A 19447-nucleotide genomic window follows, 5' to 3' on the forward strand; every position below is an offset into this window, starting at 1 on the left:
GGCCTTTCTCGAGGGCGAGAAGGCGCCGCAGGCGAGGCCTTTGACAATGGGATTATTTGATGATTACAAACTGTACAACAGTATTTACAACAGTAAGACCGTGAAGTCGTGAAGCCTGGAGAGGAAGGTGTGGGGCACGCAAGGGTGTGGGGGATGATGACAGCAGTGGGATGACAATGGAGGACCATCCATCTTTCTGCGTTGCGCTGAGAGCAAGCGTGATACAGATTGGTTTGGGGGCGTAAAGATGGGCCTGAGCAGGAGGACAGGAGGAGAGAAGGGAGGAGGGGCTGTTTCTGGAGCCTCTGGCGTAGACCCAAGTTCTGCTTGGTAGCTCTAGGGTATTAAAATAAAACAAGCAGATTATGAGAGTAATAGACATTTTAGCGCTTCACCAGCTGGGGACCCACCCCCTATTTCTTAATGAACTTGTATGTTTCTTCACAGGTTGTTCTCAACTACTACCATCACAGATTTGCCCAGATTTGTTTATCCCTTTGATATCATAGCCTATTTGGTCCTAGGCCTTATGCCCATGAGGTTCTGGGAGAACAACACATGCTCTGGGCAAGACAGGAAGCCGCTATGGGGTGGTGCATAATCTAGTTGAGAAACCAAGAGATGGATTACGAATTTGGGGTAATGGGATGCAGCTTGATGCATGGGTGGTGTGATGTGTGCAAGCAGAAAGGTGCCCATAGCATTTGGGTCACTGGCGCTGCCTTATGAAGGAGCCCTTTGAACAGGGCTGTTTGTTTACAACTGTCGACCCTCCTTCCCAAGTTTTGTTTTTTTCTTTTAAGCCTTGATGTAGTTTCTCCGTGTTGGGAAATCTTAGAGAGGGGGGTTTGGAACAGGACACAATGACCTGTCCTCTTTTGTTCTTCCTGTGACTCTATAGAAGGGAGCCTTCTCATCGCCCTCCCAGTTGCAGGCTCAAGAAAGACTTCGTGCCAAGTGCCTGAAACCTGCAGCCCTCCGCATGCCTTGGCAGAGACTCACTGCCGAGGTGGGTGCCCGCTCACTCACATCTTCCTCCTCCTTCTGCTTATACACTCGAGGGCTCCACGAACATCAGAACAAGAGTTCTCCAGGCTCAAACTGCAAAAAGGAACCATCCTGTCCATTTCTGTATTTCTTCACATAGAAATTACCTTTCCTTAAGACTTAAAACCTCTTCCACCAAGAGACTTCTTTGTTAATGACCTAGGTGAAACATTTTCTTATGTATGAGGTACGTGAGAGATTTTTAGATGGCAAATTCTTAGTAAATGTCTGATTTATGGTAGAATAATGTCATGCTGCCCTTTCTAGGAATCTTATCAAATCAGAGCAGATTCTGGAAAGTGGGGTGCATGAGATGCCCCCCAAAAGAGCGTACAGCTGTGAAGAGGCCAGCATATGATCTGAAGGGAGAATATTTGACTCTGGTGATATAACATTTCAGGATTTTGCTTAATTATCTAGTCTTTGTCTTGTCTTCCTTAGTTCAGTAGAGACTGAGGGGATTTCTGTGGAAGTCCCAACTCTGACTCTATTTTCAGTGTTGAATTGATTTGTTCAACTTGGCTCAATATATACTTCTGGCAATCTCTAATTCCCTTTCAGAGACCGATCAAAAGGCTCTTCTCATATACTGGAGAGCTGAAGAGTCTTTACCACTGCATCTTCTCTGGAGCAAGCCTCTTCAAACCATGTGAGGGAGAAGTCTGATTCTAGAAGAAGCTGTGTTTCTCCATGTAGATAAAGAATATTTAGTTCACAGTAATCATAGGGCCAGATGGCGCTATTTCTACCCAAGAAAGTCTTCGCCCCCCATGTCTCTCCACACAGTGCTCAGCCCTCTGGGATGACAATATCATTTGTGCAGAGCTCAACCCCAGCACCAGCCCCTGTCCCTTAAGGAAGGGTGTGTGTGTGTGGGTGTGTGTGCGAGGATGAAAGTGTGTATGTGTATGTGTGGTGTTCAGGTGTCTCCCAGCCATGTGGAAATCTGGCAGAAACCACCTGTTTCATTGGTATCTGGCTTCACAAAGCTTTTATTTTCAGTAAAAGAAGAATAAAGTTAAAACCAGAACTAGCTTCACAAAGAAACTGCTTAAGAATCTGCACATTGGACTCTTTTCCACTCTCTGTTCTTCTGACTAGACGGGGGCAGGGGAGGAAGGAAAAGTGGCGGCTGGGCAGGAGGCTGGAATAGAGAGAACGGCTTGGGGAAGGGGAAAGAGATCCCATCCCTGATTGTTGTAGGACACTTCGGTCCCTTGTCTCTTTTCCTCGTGTCTCTTCAGAGGGAGCTGATGGGGAACCCGGATGTGGTGACTAAAAGCTTCACCGTGAGTGACATTAAGTTTCTCTTCATGCCTTCTGACTAACTGGAGCCAGTTTTAAGTGGCGTGACAGCTAATAAGAGGGGAGGGACACCAGCACAGAGGAAAGCCAGGGTGGCAGATACCACACATCTGGCCAGATAGGTTGATTTGTCTGATAAAACAATGATTGAAATTTTATTCTTCTCTTTTTCCAAAGTTGATCCTTGAGGCATTAGCCTCTCCCTTGTACTGGCCATTGTGGGTGGGTGAACTGGACACTTCTTTCCATCAAATAGGAACAGATGCATAAAGAGTCAAGAACTGCCCTTTGCTTTACCTGCATTTTCCCTCCAGTTCTTTCTGTGCCAACACTTTCCCCCCCGAACAGAACCATGTCTTTGAAAAAATAGAACTGGCCTGCACTCTTATCAGCAAGTGTTTTACTAAATTGGGCCTTGAATGGGCCCTCTTGAGACCAGATTGCCCTTTTCTGGCCTCTTTGCTACATGGTTTCTAACTCTTAGACAATGGTATTTTGTTTTTTCTAGGTCCCCCTGGATGGAGATGTCATCATCCTCCTTAGTAACATTCATAATTATGGTTTGATGAGGTTAAAAATGTGACAACCAGGGTTATTCCGTATGCCTAAACTAGCTTATTGTTACATGTTTTGAACTTTAGGAATGATGAAACCCTTCTGATGACTTCCAAACTCCTCATTTTCAGGGTGTTCTTATCTCTAAGGCATTGAAAGGTATCCTCCTCCTGTGGTTGCCTTACTATCTATAGCTGAATGATCAGGAGACATGCTGGAAGGAAAATGGCTGTGAGAAACCGATAGCTTCACTCTAGACAAGCCCCTGAGGTTTGCAAGCAGGGTCACAGGATCAAGACAGAGTAAGGAAGCCTTGTTCCTTTGTCCTTGGACCTCCCAGTCAGAGTTAGAAGGCGGTGGGGAGGGACCCTAATAGCCTCTGAAGCAGAGCAGAGAATTCATGGAACAAGCCAAAATCTAGGAAAACATTCTCCTCTTTTTGCCTCAGGACCAAAAAAACCCACAAAAAACAAAAAACAAAAAAACCCAAAACACCCTAGAAACAGGCAGAAAGGAGACAACTGAAAATCTCTCTGCTTACTATAGCCATGCACATGATTAATTATTAAAAAGCCAAAATGTGGAAATACAAGAGTCTGGGCCATTCAGAGGATAAATAAATATCATGTTTACCAACCCCCAGAACTTACACGGCACTTCTTCAAGTCCCAGTGGTCCTCAGTCATTGGCTGCATTCTCCTGCCACTCAAGGGTTCTCAGAAGATTTGATGGTCATGGGCAAAGTCCTGCTCTAGGTGGAGGGTAGACATCACTTAATACACTGCAGATGAGGTTCACGATTTCATGGTTGATTTTACCCGTCTGCATGATGACAGGTATCCTGTGTCAGTCCTATACCAGTCGATCATGAGGTCAGGCCAGAAAGACCCATCGCCCTACACAGGGAACTCCCATCTGAAACTTTTCCTTCCCAGCAGCACAGGGCCAGGTGTTCTTGTCACTGCTGACGTTATTCTTACAGGGTGCAAGGCTAGCCGGTCTTCTGACAGAGCTGATTAGAAAGAAGGGACCCTGTAGGTCTGAGTGGTGAAGGGCAAGGGGCCTCACTTAGGCAGGGCTCTGGAGTAGCTGGCATGAGCCCAGCCTGTAGCTCATGCCACTGGCGAATGAGATTTGGTGATGCAGAAGACAAGTCCAAAAGGAAAAACGAAAGCAGCATGAAGGTTGAGTGAGTGTGTGACTGTGTGCGTGTGTGTGTGTGTGTGTGTGTGTGTGTGGCCAGTTAAGATTCCAAATTTCTATCCAGGGACCAGCAAGAACCAGATAGCAATCCAAAAGGGCACCCCTCTCCATCATAACTAAAATCTTAGCAGCACAGTGGTAGATATCTTGGGAAACTGGACAAAGAACGACACCTAACTGTAATTTCTAGAAGGCCTTCATGGCACTGAAAAGGACCCAAAAAAGTTTGGATGGGTTGAGCTTGGAGAAACAGGAAGAAACCCTTCTGCTTCTAGACTGTAAGTTAACCTGGGAGTATCGGGCATGGTTCTCCACTTTTCATGGATCAGTCCTTGAAAGTGAAGACTCGTCTTCACTGAGGAATGGACTTTCCCCGACTTTAATTTCTTGGTTGCTCACATAAGGGCTGAGAGACCACTGGGACTGGAAGACATTCACTGGATAAATTCTGGATGAATGTTTGGGTCCTGTTTTCCCCAAATCACTTCCTTTTCAACCATCATTGCTGAAACCTATTTGAAGGAAACAGCACTGACAGGATGATGTTCTAGGTAGACATAACCGGGCATAAGAGACGCTCCCACAGAGTCTCTGGTTCCACTATCACTGTGAACTCCTGACGCATCCTCCCTGGTCCTGGTCCCCTCCACGGCTGCCACACACAACTAGGGTAGATCTGGAGGCAATCTTGCTCCAGAGTGAGGAAAAGATGAAGTGAGTAAGACTGAGCTGACTTTTGGATGGAAAAAGATTTTACCTGGTTGCTGTTCTCTGGCCCCTGCTGTCTGAGTATGGGTAGTGCAGTTGCCTGAAGGAGGATTCCCTTCCCTCCAGGCAGCCCAATTCTAGTTCCATCCTCTCAGTCAGCGTACACTTTCCTGAGGAAACCACTGAGGAAAGTTTGTGGAAGTGAACAGAAAAGCCAGCCACCTCTCCCGTGGGGGATGCAGATGCTTACGGTGCAGGACTGCCCCTAGACAAAGTCCAAATCAGAGAACTGGAGCAGAGTGGATAGAATGAAGACAGGAATAAGACATGTCCCGGTCTCTCAGAGCAAGATGTAGTACGAATATGCTTATCATACAGTTTTGGAAAAACGGAGGGGAACGGAAGCGAACACAAGATATGCAAAACAGTAATGTCCAAACCTGTTTGTGGATCGCAGAATAATGACTTACACTGGTGATACCTTTGCTCATTGTACAAATTAAAAGAATATTCGTTCCCTTTCCCCCAAACACATATAGAAAAGCACTTCAGAGTTCAAGGGTAAAGCTTGTCACACTCCAAATACAAAATGATTTACTTACATGCAGCAAAATATACAAGAAGTGAATTCAAAAACAAACTTAATTCAATTCATTATATTCGCTTGGCACAATTGCAATTCAGTTTTAAAAAAATATTTGTAAAATACTGAAACTGACCTGAATTCAAGTATAACAGTTTCTTCAACAGAAACATTATCAATGCAATAAAACATTACACGGAATATATCGAAGCAAAACGCCTTCTTGAGTTTTTCCCTTAAATTTCTCTGTGTTTTTTTTTAAATACAGTTTTAATGCCAACACAACTCACAATTGTATTTTTAAAATGAATATTATTGCATTGTTTTTGCATATCTTGTGGGACAGAAAATGCAAAGAGTTACTGATTCCCATTTCAGAAGCAGAGACAGTGGTTTGTTTTTGCTTTCAAATGGCCCCAGATTCAGATCTCCCCGCAGTTAGACCAGAAAGGGGGAGCTACACACTCATTCACGCATGGGCGCACTGTGTGGGTGTACATACACATGGACGACGGGTGCCCAGACAACCCACCGCACACACACACAACACACACACTCACGGAGACTCTCTCATTCATGCTTCCTCTCTCTGGCACCCACAAATACACCCCACATTAAAAAGAACCCAACTCAATCACCCATATGTGCAAGACCATATCAAGTGCATTACCTTTAAATTATAAAACCAAACCAAAAAAATTTTTTGTTACTACCTACGGAAATTATAACAAATCATTGCGCATACACAATGGCTGGTAAAACTTGCCTACGGAGGCTCTATTGAACCCACGTAGAAAAAGAAAACCACAACCATTTAAATAATACAGTAAAACCAAACCTGATTTACATTTGCAAAAGTGAAAACAGTAAGGTGGGTGGCTACAAAGCTTTGTAAACACTTCTTCCTCCCCTCCCCCTGGGAAAACAAAGATTAAAAAAAAAAAAAACCAAAAAACAAAAACTGCAACATGCTATCAAGAAAGATGTCAAACCACAAAACAAAAGAGCGCTCCACAGCAGCTCAGCACCACCTCGTCTCGTCAAGGGCTGGCTGCCCCTTCCCTGGCAGGCGGTGCCGGCGCCCCTGCAGGCCCAGCCGCTGGTCTGGAGCTCCGGGGGCCCGTGCAGGTAGGTGATGCTGCCGCAGACCCGGCGGGGGCGGGGGCGGCGGGGGAACCTTGGCCTTGAGGCTGCCACATGCCCCTCGCCCTTCGCTCCTGGCGCCCGGTCGAGCTCCTGCGGCCTCTTGCTTTTCCTCCTCCCTCTCTGGGACGGGGCTGGGTCCTCGCTGCAGTCACACCCCTACTTCCTTCTGCAAATCCACAGGGCCCTGGCTCTATGGAGACAGTGAGGCTCATACAGAATATGTGCAAAATGATTTTTTTTTTTTACAAGCAAAGTTGAAAGACACCCGTTTGACATAGGGTCCTTTTGGTGAGGGCTACCGCAGGAAGTGAGGTTCTCTTTCATGCCTGGAGGTGAGGGCAAGCGTCTCTCCTTTGCTCTCCCTCCCTGATTCTTCCGCTCCTCCTCACCACTCTACCTCTGTGGACACGACACAAACGGGGGATGCTGCCTTCCTTCCCCCCGGAAAACGGACTCTGCACACCACCCAACTCTGCGTCTTGTCCCAACGAAATGAATGAAGACGCTGTTCCGGTTAACTCCAGGTCACGAGAACAGTGAGGCACTTCTGAAACGAACCCATTAGGAACATTGAAACAAATAAAAAACCCAGCGTCTCCCCAGCCCTAGCTACTACAGGCCGCCGGCGTGGGCTCTGCTGTCCTGGAGCTCCTCCTCGCTTTTCCGACACACCGGAGCCGTGGTGCAGGTCTCGCCCTCTTGGCCCCCCGCTCTGTCCTGCCCTGGGTCCCTGCAGTTAACAAAAGGTAGTAGGGTGCCGTTGGGGCTCTGCTGGGCGCCCCCACTGAGGATGTTGTCGGCGGCGTTCTCCATCTCCTCTATGGTCATGTCACAGGCGTCAGCCAGCTCCTGGGTTGTGACCTCGATAAACTTGGGATCTTGAGCAAACTGCCCCAGTCCTTCTGAAATCAAGACCTGAAGTGGGGAGGGAGGACCATGAAGAAGAACCAAAGAGGAACATTATTCCTGTAGGTCGACTCTTTTCTTCAGGGCTGGAGCAAGGGCCTGTGACTGGTAACTTCGGGAAGTGAGTGTGTATGTGTGCGTGGTGGGAGGGGTGCTCCCAGGACAGGAGCTGACACGGAGCATTGCCCAAAGGAATCAGGGATGTGTAGGCTGGACGAGAGCTGCTTTGTCTGGGATACTAAAAAACTGTCAAATACCTGAAAACTTGGCTCCTAGAGGGGCAGCTGCTAAGGCGGAACCGGCCTGCCCTGTCTTTTCTCCTCCCTGGTACCCCTAGATGCCTCCATACTATTCTTGCCCAGAAATCTTCCCTCTCCTTTGGGGAAACTGTGAATTTGTGCCCCTTTCCCACTGCTGGGTGGCTGCCTTGGTGGGGGCAAAGATCATAGCGTAGGATGCGTGCAAAATGCCGGGTCTGCACCTGTCTCCGCTCCAGCTCCAAAGGGCCAGCTCTCTCCTTCTGAGCGGCCGCTTCAGTGACTGGCTTTGGGGAAACCAGCTACCGAGCCAGGGCCAGGGGATTAATAGTGAAGCCTGGAATACCTTTCTCTCAGGTCCGTTTGCCTCCTCCCATCACTCTTTATTTCCTGTCCTACTTAAGTTTTCTTCAGAGCTCCCACCCTGTGGGACATGCCACATCCAGGTTTACTTATGATCTGTCTCTCCTCACTGTGGCATGGGCTCCTGAGAGCAGAAACTGTCTCTCAGCTGTATCCCCGCACCTACAACTGTGCCTGCCCATGGTTGGCACTCAATCGGGATTTGTCAACTGAATGAGGGATAACCAGGGCCAAGTGAAGAACAGGGTTTTGGAGCTAGGAGGAACCTTAGAAGTCATCTGGTTTAACTCTCCACCTCTTGCATGACAACCTGATGACTGGATGGGCCTTGTCTCTGCTTGCATACGTCCAGTGATGGCGGGCTCACTCCTTTATAGGAAAGCCCTCCTCATTTTGGGAAAGCTCTGTTGGAAAGGTCTTCGTCATGTAACCTGAAATCTGCCTGCCTGTCAGGTTGATCTGTTGCTCCAGTCCTGCACTCGAGACCCCCTGCCCAGGACATGAGGGACCTTATGGTTGGAGATGCCTATTGTGGCCTCTTAAGCCATCCCCTCTCCAGGTTTGTTTCCTTAACTCCCTTGACCCGTGCTCACATGAGATCGCTTCTAGGGACATCGCCAACCCCTTGCCATGCCCCATTGGGCTCGTTCCAGTTTGTTAAAGTCCCCTAAAACGTGGTGTCGGGCTCACACTAGATGCTCTGGCCAGGGCAGAGGACAGAGGAACTGGAAGCCCTCCTGTTCCAGAATAGTGATTCTCAACCCTGCTTGCGCATTAGGATCATTGCAGGGCTTGAAAAAATACCATTTACTGTGTCCTAGGTTTCCAAAGCTCCCCAGGTTATTCTAATGAGCCCCAATTCCGAGCACCACAGATCCTGACTCTCTGTGCAAACACAGCCCAGGCCCACCCTGCACCTGGAGCAGTCCGAGCTCCCCTCTGGCTGTACCGCAGAGCCCGGAGCCCTGGGCGGGGCTTCACTGGCTTGCAGCAGGGATAGGCTGCTCAGTCCTTTCTCCCTCTGCGGCAGGCCCTGCCCAAGCAGAAGCCTCTGGCGTCTTGTGTGATCACAATTTTCTGCACAGCACGCCCTCCTCCCTGGGATTGACTCTTCCTGCCTGAGAGACTTGACATCCACTCTACTTGGAAAAGGACCAGAGCCTCTCGTCTCAGCTCTTCAGGCAGAGTCCCTGGGCTGCCCTCGGCCTTCCCCTCCCCGCGGGCCGTGCAGCCCAGGGTCACTTACCGCTTCCACCAGGCTGCTGGCGCTGCCGTGGAACTGCCTGCCCCGGGCCCCAGCCTGGCTGGGCACAGTGAGGGACACCGGCCGGGCTCTCCGGATGGCACTGCTGCCCGCATCGCAGGGCGTGGGCTCCCCGGACCAAGAGCTGCAGTGGATGGACGGGAAGCTGCTGTTGAGTTTCTCGCTGGACTCGGCCCCCTCCAGCCGCAGGGTGGGGATCGGCTGTGGGGGCCAGCCTCGGCTGCCCGGCGTGGCTGGGGGGGTGGCGCATGGCCTGGGGAACGTGCTGGGGGAATGGCTTCTCTGGAGGAGGGGGCTCAGGCCCGCCACTGCCAATGCCTGTGGACACACAAGGAGCGAGAGTTATTGGGAGAGGCGGGCCGCTGCTTTCCCAGCAGCTCCTGCTCCCCGTTCCCACGCCCATTGTCGTCAGCCCTCTGGCTCCCACCTCATCAAGACCCTGTGTTAGCTTCCGCCACCCTAAAATAGATTTGGTGATCATGCCAGTCTGAAGGCACGGCTTTCTCCTCTAAATTCAGAGAGCTGTGATGGAGTGCAGTCAAGAGTGTCCACTTCCCAGCACTGGCCTTACCGCCCGTCAGCGGCGGGTCCTCTGGCTTTCGGTATTCTCATCAGTAGTCTAGAAAGAATGCTCCCCTCATCACCTATAAAACCAGAAAACTAATGCCCTCTGTCTCCCTATCTTGTGGGGTTGACATGAGGTCAAGTGAAATAAGGTCTGTGAAGAAGTAGACTGCACACCACAGAGATCTCGACAGAACCACTACCTAGTTTTTACAGGTAATCAGGCCATGAGTCCTGTCCTGCTGCTCTTTAGCTCAGCTCGTCTCTGAACTGTTGTTCAAATCTTTTTTGTTTGTTTGTTTGGTATTTTTTTAAAATTAAAAAAAAATTTTTTTTTTACTGTGGTTCGAATCTTACACTGTATTGTGTTAAACTATTTACAAGTTGTATCCTCTGGCCCCCACTATGCCCAAAAATCCTGAGGCCAGGGCCTGGCCCTTGTGTCAGCACCACAAGGACCGGCTCTGAGCCAGTGTCCGCGGAGAGCGGCACTGTGCAGTGGGAGAGCCCAGCCCGAGAGGCAGAGGGAAGGGAACACTGCAGCATGGGTTGGGGGGCAGAGGAAAGGCATGGAGGGGGGAGTGTAAATAAAGAAGAGATTCTTGCCCTCAGCATGATAAGAACACATGGGTGAAATGAACTTCTAGAAATCTTGAAAAATAGCACACACAGTGTCTCCCCCCGCCCCGCCCCCCCAACTAGCCTTGCCAGCCTCCTCTGCCCACAGCTGTTGATGGTGCCCAGCCTGGGGTCCCTGGTTCCCTGGAGATCTGAGGGAAGTGTAAGGCTACGCTCATATTCCAGAAAGCCCAGTGGAAATCATCTGTATGCTGGCAATGCCACACAGGCCATCTAATGCATATTATAAGGTTTGATTGGGAGTTGAGTGCCTTTGGGTATTAAAAAAAGTCATCTAATGCATAGGCCTATGGTGAGGGAGTATATAGTTACAGAGGAAAAAAGTTTGGGAAATTTGGGCCCTAACTTGCCTAGAGGTAAGGGACTGGCCTTTGATTCTTTGAGGCTTCCATTAGCTCTAAGATACTGAGAACCTGTTGGATACTGATGTCTTGGATTTCACTGGCTCAGCTGGAGTCAGCCATGCCAAGAGGTATTTCAACTATTGAATCTCTCTGGACCCGTTTTCCTTGGACATCAGTCTCTACTCCTGATCACGTTGCTGGCAGGTTCTTTGGTCATGTCTATATTTAGGTGGATGGGTTTGTGTGCAGCTCAATCTCCAGGTATCTTGCAACTCTAGGGATAAGTCCATCCGCCTGAGTGCTCTGTGTTCCGATGTCTGCGGAGGGAACATCTGTGCCATCGTAGGAAGAAGATCAGGCAGAATCCTGGAGTTGCTGACCCTTCCGGACTATGCGAGGGGCTCCTGGTCACCAGTATTCCCTAGGTGTCCCCCTTTCCCCAGGGAAATGACAGACCTTGTTAAGGTTCTCACTTGCATGGCCGAGCCCCCTCATCTGGGGCTGTTGGGGCCAGGGGCTAGGACTATCCGTGGTCCAAGACAGGGAGGACTGAGTGGGGTCTTGGGATTTGCCATAATCACGGGGGTTGTGTAGCCTGCCAGGTGCTGGCCAGTCTGGGCTCCAAAAGTCTGGGCTACCTGATGGTGAACCAGATGCAAGGGCAGGACTGTCTTCTGAGAGATGTCTCCCCCTTGATTCTTCTGTCGCTTCAGACATTCCAGGTGGAAGGAGGCCCTTCGACCTGCAAAGCCAGACAAAGAACTGTGATCAGCGCAGGGAAAGGGGACCCAGGTCTGCGAGGCTCACACCCTGGGGATGGGGGATGCAAGGAACCGTGTGAGCAGCCCTGGAGTCACCTCCTCCCTACCGTTCACCTCTCATAGCACGTAACATACAGACAAGTCCCATCTCTGCAAGCCCTGCCCTTGGAATCCCGTCTCACTGCTCCGGAAATCTGCTCAGACCCTGCGTGGGGCTGTGTGAGCCAGGGCCCATCTGGAGAGAGAGGTGTGAGTATTTACCTAGTGAGGCAGAGCGGAGGAAACCCCTCTTTGGAGATTGCCGGACGTCTCTCTTGTCCTCCTCAGGTGGTGTTAATTGCCGATTTTCATCATCCTGGTGGGAGAGCCTGGAACAGAGAACTCCTGAGGCTTATTCTGGGAGGCCGGGAAGTGCCATCCTGTAGAGACAGCTGACATCCCCTGAAGGCAGTTTGCTTTTTTCCTTAGTGAAGGGAACTCCTGCTTTGTGCTTTCATAAAGGTTTGGGGAGCGGGCAGCAGGAACTCCCTACGCCAGCCAGCCAGGCTTCCAGCTCCTCATCCACAGCCCTTCTGCTCACAAGCCTCGCATTTCTGCATTTCTGATTTGAGGCAGTAGAGGCACTCTTGAGTCAAAGTTGGTGAGAAAGTTGGTAAAAATTTTAGGCCCACAGGATTCTTTATAGGAACAGCCTAGGCTCCTCTGTTTATGTATGTGGATGCTATTTACCATGACCACTCCCACCTTCAGCCAAACTTCTCCCCCTCTTCCTAATTTCTCCACCCTTCATCATCAAGGCACATAAGCAGCTGTCTATGGACAAATCTCCAGTCAGCCAGTGCAGAGCAGAGCAGAGCGGTAAGGGTCCTGGCTGCAAGGCCTTTTGGATAGGGACTCACAGTGGGATATAAACTGTACATAGTATGTAAACGTTACATACACACCTAATCGAACTCAACTTCTCGAACCATACTTACCTTTTTTGCACGCATGGCTCTCTGGTGGTTTCTATTCTACTTTAGTCTGTTCTATTTCACTAAACAATGTCAGTTGCAATCCACTAAGTTGATTTCGCAGTCTGCAGGGGGAGTAGCCTGCAGGCCAAGAAGACAGGTGCTTTCTAACCTCTTCATTTTACAGACATGGCCACCGCCTCTGTCCCTGGTGTGATTCCACATGCTTTGAGGGCAGAGACTGTGTGGCCTTCCCTGCTCCCAGCATACTGGCTTTGACCCTTGGTACATGTGCAGGAAAATTTCTGACCGAAAACCTCCAAACCTTTCCTCTCATTTTCAACATGGTGTGCTCTCCCTATTATATTTTCTTCTTATCCAAATTGTACCCACTCTTGAAGACCCAGCTTCTGTTTGATCTTGTGCCAGAAGCCTGTTATCGGCAACTTGACCTCAACCTCCTCTGAGTGTGTTTCCCCTTCATTGCTTGCACCACTCTGTGAGTGAAAACCTCCATGCTATCTCCCTCATCTGAGATGTTAACTGGTTTCTAAAATATCCTTGAGTGCCGAGGCCAGTTTATTCATGATCTAGCAGAGTGCCTGGATGCACCAAGCACTCAGTAAGAGCCAAAACGGATTGAGGCGTATGCTTTTCCTGATTTCCAGGGTATGTGGCCATGTAAAAATTTGCAGTTTCTAAAAATCAAAAGGTTGAGGGGCTGGTCCTTCCTTATTATAAGGTGGTTTTAGGAAAGCTTCTAAAACAATGCATCTTAAACTTTTTGAATGCAATCCACAGTCATAAATAAATTTTATGAGACTCAGTACATGCATATATATATATTGGCAATTAAATATTTCACTAAATAACACCTTTGTGACGTTGGATACACTATCTGTTGTCTTGTTCTAACCTATGCTATTCTGTACTATGCTATTTTTTGTTGTTGTTGTTGTTGTTGTTTTTGTTTAAGTGCTGATCACAGCCTGGCCTTCTGGCACCTGGATGTGGTTTCTGGGGGCAGACACAGAGTAGCCTCTCGTATGTCTCCATTGATTCCAAAATCCTCTGCTCTTCAGCCCCCCAGGGAAACCATGCCTAGACTGGGGAAGAGGCTGGCTAAGGCTGCGGAGCCTGCGGGGTTGGACAATAAGGGGCCAGTAAGAAGACGAACCAAGACTAAGAACTCAGCAGGAGCATCAGCCCAAGTGGATAACTCCAGCCCTCAGAAGGCTTCAGCCTCTAAAGACGGTGGGCAGAATCTAAGCAGTTACTGGCTGATGATGTCAGAGCCAGGAAGCCGACTAGACAAAGGGAGAGGTGAAGCGCAGCACTGGGGATCGCAAAGCACAGCCCGAGCAGACAGCAGGCTGGGATGGGCTTCGCAACTCCCAGGCCCAGAACTTCCTTGAAGCCCTGAAGCGGGAGGAAGGAGCCTTCTACCAGAGCAACTGTGAAGAACCAGGCATCGCAGGACTTGCGAAGCTTGTGCAGGAGGCTTGCCCAGACCACCCACAGTTTGAGAACAACAATCCCTATTGTGACCCATCCAGCAAAGAAGGCAACCCCACATGGCCCAAGGTGGAGGTACAGTTTGTTCAGACGATGAAGGGTTCCATGACGCTGGTGACTGAGCTCAAAACCCATCACCAAACCTGCAAAGCTGCTGGAGGCCCCTTAAAAATAGGGCCCTTTCCACTCGCCGGAGACATTGCATTCATCCCCTGACTCAAGAGGAGTTTGATTTTATTTTGAGGCTGGAGGAAAAGGCACCAAGCTAACTGGGACGGTGTTGCTGGCATGGGCAAGAGGAGTCAAGCTTTTGTAAGACAGAAGGTGTGAGGAGGCTTGCTTGTTAGGTTCATCTGGGGCTGTGTACATAGGTGGTTTTCTTGTACCTTTTTCAATAAAACATTAATATAAAAGAAAGTGGAGATCATAATTAAGTAATGGGTCTAGACTCGTTTAAAAACCCTTCTCCTAAAAAATTCCAGCACTGACAAAAATCTCAGCCGCTGTTTGCCAACAGTGCCCTCTGCTGGGTAGCTTTATTATAAGTAGTTTCATGAACATTTATTTGCCAAACTGAGTCTCACTATAAAATGTATTTATGAGTTGGTTTCAGTAAAAAAAAAAAAAGTTTATAAAACAATGTTTTGAAGTCTTCCTGAAAGCACTGTATCATGAGGAAAGGCCAGGCTAACCAGGGACAGTGTGTATATGTGTGTATGTGTGTGTATGTGTATGTATGTGTGTATGGGTATGGGTGGGGGCATACATCCATCTCCTTCATGAGACGACAGAGGCTTTGCGGTCGTTCCTCTGACATGCAATCTCCCCTTCCCCAAGTCCTGCCCAGAGGAGGGGCTCCAGGGAGCAGACCTTCACCCCCAGACCGGGTCCCACATATGGGCTAGCCTGGGGCAAAGGCAGCAGGGCTCACATCTCTGTGGAGATCAGGCTGGGCTCGCTGCAGTACTCGGTGTCTTCGCTCATCTTCACGTCATAGGTCTTGTCCTGAGAGACCTCCTCCTGACACACCATGGCTATCTGGCTCTCCCGGGAGTGGCACCTGAAGTGTCCAAGAGGGAGAAATGAAGTCAGAAACCGCTAACCCCCCCGCTCCCTCAGCAGGTGAGGCGTCACACACACTCATGCAGTGAACACACGCGTGCACATGTGCCCACGCACTCTCCTCCCACAGTCGCTGACGAAGCAGCAGAACCATGGGAACAGCAAGATCAGGGTCAGGGTGCCACGTGGAACAAGCATCTCTGGGTTAGGACCCAAGGAGATCTGAGTTCTGACCCCAATCCACTTGCCCTCTGGCATGAGTCACTGGCCCACCCCATGCCTCAGTATCCTGTCAATAAAACTGAAACTGGAGTACGTATGCCCTGCTTGACTCGGAGGCTTGTCCTGAGTAACAAATGAAGTAACAGATGAGACAGGTGGAAAGGACCAGCTTTTAGAACAGGGGCCTGGGCTGCACTGTACAGGGCGGGGGGCCCTGAGAGGGCTGTCCTCTCCCTCTGCTAGAAAGAGCCGGGTCTTTGGGTGCTGGATGGGCAGAGTTCCTGGGGTCACATTTTGCTATGCCTTTGGAGTGATGGCACAGACTAGAAGCCTCACGTCGACGGGTTTGTTCTCCTGGGCAGTGAGGCCGAGTCCCTGCTGAGTTCGAGACCCTCCTGCAGCAGGGTGTGCCCCGGCTGACTCTGCTTCCCCTCCGGGCCAGGGTCTTCTTAGCTCTGGCCCAGGTGTTCTTCCTTTTCCCATCTGTGCCTCTTAGTACATCCCTCAGTCTTTTTTCCTATAGATCCTGAATGCTGGGGCTCACTTTACTCCCAAACCCATGAAGGCTAGAGGGAAAGATCCCAGTTAATCCTCTCAGGCCGAGCGCTGGATCAGCACCCCAGATTTGGCCTGGGGCCTGTGAGCTGTGGCAACTCAGGAAGCTACCCTCCCGGGTACCTACCCGGCTCTCTGGAGCAGGCCCTAACAAGTGGCTGCCCATTCCACAGTAAGGACAGATGAAATGTTGAAGGCTCTTGATGGGGTGGGAAGAGAGAGAGGTGAAAGGAGCTTTGGGGAGGCATAATGGGATGAGCTGGAGATGGAGAATGGCAGCAGGCAGGCAACACCACTTCTGGGGGGGTCACTGTGCAGGACATGCTGGCCCGTCCCCAGCAAAAGCAAGGCCAGTGCTGGGGGCACTGCACTTAACACTGGGCTGCAACGCGAAGGCTGAGACCCTAGAGCTACAACTTTGGTTAACTTGTTCCTCCTCACCAAGCTGAAGCTTACTGCCTCAAGTGTCGTTTTTCCCACTGTGCTGGGAAGGGAGGGAGCCAATATTCAGTGAGCATTTGCTATGTGCTAGGTGCTGGGAAGGGAGGGAGCCAATGTTCAGTGAGCGTTTGCTACGTGCTAGGTGCTCGGCATGTACCATAGTTCATGGGTAGAGAGATCTGTGGGGAGAGGAAGAAAATCCCCTGATGTCTCTCCCTACTTCCTCTCAAAAAACCACTCTCCCTTCATTTAATATGGAACACGGTTTAATAGGAAAAGAGCCTCTGAAGGAGGCATTAGTTCACACTGAGACGCTAATGATGGATCTTCCTAAAGGCTAATGAGCCTTCCTAAAGAAGACTTTTTGATCAGGGGAGCAAGGGAGAAAATGGCACTAGGGCCCAGTCCCTGAAGGTCATAGGAAGTTTGCAGAAAACGGAAGGACCATCAAGACAGGCATGGGCCAGCCATTTGAATTCTGATATTCTGCTCTGCAAAGCTAACCTTTCAGATCAGCATACAAAGTCCAGTGCTGAGCGCGCTGCCCTGCCCTGCCCCGCCCCACAATATGCATCTCTCGAGTAGAAGGACTCACTCGACATTGCTTTCGGGTGGTTTAACCAGCCATTCTTTCAGACAGTAAGGTAGACTGAGGGCCAGTCTGACTTGGCTGTCCTCCAACACCATTAAAGGCCCAGGCACATAGGTGTCTATGGGCCCACTTGAAAGTGGGTGTTAAAAAGGGAAGTGAAAACCAGGGGGGGCAGATACACTGCTTCCTTAGATGGAAGCAGCTGCAGGACACTGGTCCAGAAAGACGCTCACATATCACAACTATTTTCTAAGCTTGTGAGCAGGAGAAATCTGCCCAAGAACATGGCATGCTGGGCATCTGCCCGGCCTGCTGTGGTGGGGGTGCTGTCTTGCTCTGGAAGAGCAGCTCCACTAAGGTTGAAGTGACAAGATGCGGGGAGGCCTGTCCTCTCCCACTCGGCCTTTGGAACTGAAAGCTGTTGATAGAAACAGGAAGGAGACCCTTTAGGCCCAGGCTGTGCTTCTGGAGGCCCAGAGCATGGCTGTAGGCACCTACCATCCCAGTATACCATAGCAATGCATCCTGGAGCACCAGGGAGCAGAGAGTGGGGAGAAAAGCATGTTTCAGGCGGTGGGAGACCAAACTATCAGGAATGATCCTACACTGGGGCAGAATGGGCAAGTGCTATGGTGAAGGGCCTCCTGCCACCAAAATGCCCCTCCCAAGAGGGTTGAGAAGCATGTAAAGGAGAGGTGGTAGTTCCATTCCCATCCCAACTAGGCCAAAGACCAGGTCTGTGCAGACTTGGGAAAGGCTGGGGGAAGAGAGTCTGTTGTGTAGCCAGGATGCCAACATCCTGGGGATTGGGGGCCTGGGCTCCTCTGCTTGGGTAGCATGAGAGAGCACAGGAGGCTCTGTCCAGAGGTGTGCATCAACAGGACACTTGATGACCATCGGGGCCATGATGCTTTCCCCCAAGGGCAGCTGCCACATTTAATCAAGGGCAAGAATGGGAGGCAGCGGGGCGCCTGGGTGGCACAGTGGTTAAGCGTCTGCCTTCGGCTCAGGGCGTGATCCCAGCGTTATGGGATCGAGCCCCACATCAGGCTCTTCTGCTATGAGCCTGCTTCTTCCTCTCCCACTCCCTCTGCTTGTGTTCCCTCTCTCTGGCTGTCTCTATCTCTGTCAAATAAATTAAAAAAAAAAAAAAAGAAATGAAAAGAACTTTAAAAAAAAAAAAAAAGAATGGGAGGCAGCATTTGCCTATCTCTTGATGGGGTCTGGGGCAGCAGCCTCCAACCCAGCTCGAGGGGTGAGTGGTAGGCCTGGGGGCCAAACTCTACCCCCATTCACTCTGGGCAGCAGTGTGTAGGGCCTCTGTGCACGGGCCCTGGATGCCCCACCCTCCTGCTTACCTCTTGGAGCTGAGCTTCCATGCTGCCTCCTGCACCCGGACGGCAGGAGACAAGGGGGGCCCATGGCCCTCCACGGTGCTGACCGCGCTGGGGTAACCAGCGGGGCGGGGGAAGCGGCCCAGGGCAGTGTTGTTGGCATTGTTGATGTTGGCGTTGGAGCCAGTGGACGAGTAGCTGCTGGGGGTGAAAGTGGAGTCCACCAGTTTCTCGTGGGATGGCGACTCGGTGTCGCCTTGGCTGTTAGCCGCCTTGTTGATGTGCAGTGGGCGCTGGGTGGTGAAGGTCTGGGGGAAGGCGCTCCGGCCGTCGCTTTGGTAGTAGCTGACGTGGTTGCCGAACAGGCCACCGGCCCTCTGTAGGCAAGATGGGAGGGGTGGGTGGAGGAGAAGGCCCTCTCAGCTACCTCTCCTTCTCGGCCAAGACACGGAAGGTTGTCCGCCTTCCAGAGAGCACAGCCACACCAGGCAGCTCATGGCAGATGGGGAACTCTTCACCCGAGTGGCCTGGCAGCTGGAGAGGGAGGGACCCAGACAGTCCCCCTCTGAAACTGCTGGGGGACTGGTAAGGGACAGGACCTCTTGCAGGAAGCAGTCAGGCTGGAAGGCTGCTGCCCTGGGACTTTCTAATGAACCCCCTGAGGACTGGGATTGAGTTTCAAGAACCAGTGTAGGATGGCAATCCTTAGTTGCATCCAGTTGCTCGGCTTGGCAGCTGTAAGGCACTGGAAGGGCTGAGGGATGGGAAAAGGGACCAAGAGATTCTAACGAGAATTTTAAAAACAGAGATCCAACTGGCTCACTGAGCTAGAAACTATGTTGGCCAAATGGTTTTGAAAATAAGGATGACGCATTGACTCCATTAATTATATTATGGCCTCCTCTCCCCCAGGTGATTCTTAGAGATTTCAAATCAGGACCCAGTGTTTTTTTCCCAACGTTCTTTCCTTGTCCTGGGACGAGTGGGCAAGTAGCTATTTGCAAGTTGGTCTGTGGGGTCTCGCTGGGGCAGTGTTAACTTGGTGCTGTGTCCCTGAGGCCATTCAGTGATGGACATTTCACAGTGATGAGGATGAGGATGGTGATGACAGGACAGCCACAAGCAGGG

The 19447-nt window shown here is 50.4% G+C and overlaps 1 protein-coding gene and 1 pseudogene across 3 annotated transcripts in view; one reads left to right on the forward strand and one right to left on the reverse strand.

Annotated features, from left to right (window-relative positions):
- Window positions 1-1933: 1933 nt before the first annotated feature.
- The window catches only part of CACNA1C (calcium voltage-gated channel subunit alpha1 C), a 665077-nt gene continuing 647563 nt past the window's right edge, over window positions 1934-19447 (reverse strand). For all 3 annotated transcript variants that reach the window (XM_019793444.2, XM_034646388.1, XM_034646389.1), the window contains 6 exons: window positions 18344-18696; window positions 15045-15173; window positions 11907-12013; window positions 11523-11626; window positions 9320-9655; window positions 1934-7462 (listed from right to left, as the gene is read on the reverse strand). In XM_019793444.2, coding sequence (XP_019649003.2) covers window positions 7160-7462; window positions 9320-9655; window positions 11523-11626; window positions 11907-12013; window positions 15045-15173; window positions 18344-18696 — 1332 coding nt within the window. In that variant the 3' untranslated portion in view covers window positions 1934-7159. The remainder of the gene's footprint in view (window positions 7463-9319; window positions 9656-11522; window positions 11627-11906; window positions 12014-15044; window positions 15174-18343; window positions 18697-19447) is intronic.
- On the forward strand, window positions 13696-14382 carry LOC105234578 (annotated as a pseudogene).

This window comes from Ailuropoda melanoleuca, chromosome 16, assembly GCF_002007445.2.
Source record: "Ailuropoda melanoleuca isolate Jingjing chromosome 16, ASM200744v2, whole genome shotgun sequence".
Classification (NCBI taxonomy): Eukaryota; Metazoa; Chordata; class Mammalia; order Carnivora; family Ursidae; genus Ailuropoda; species Ailuropoda melanoleuca.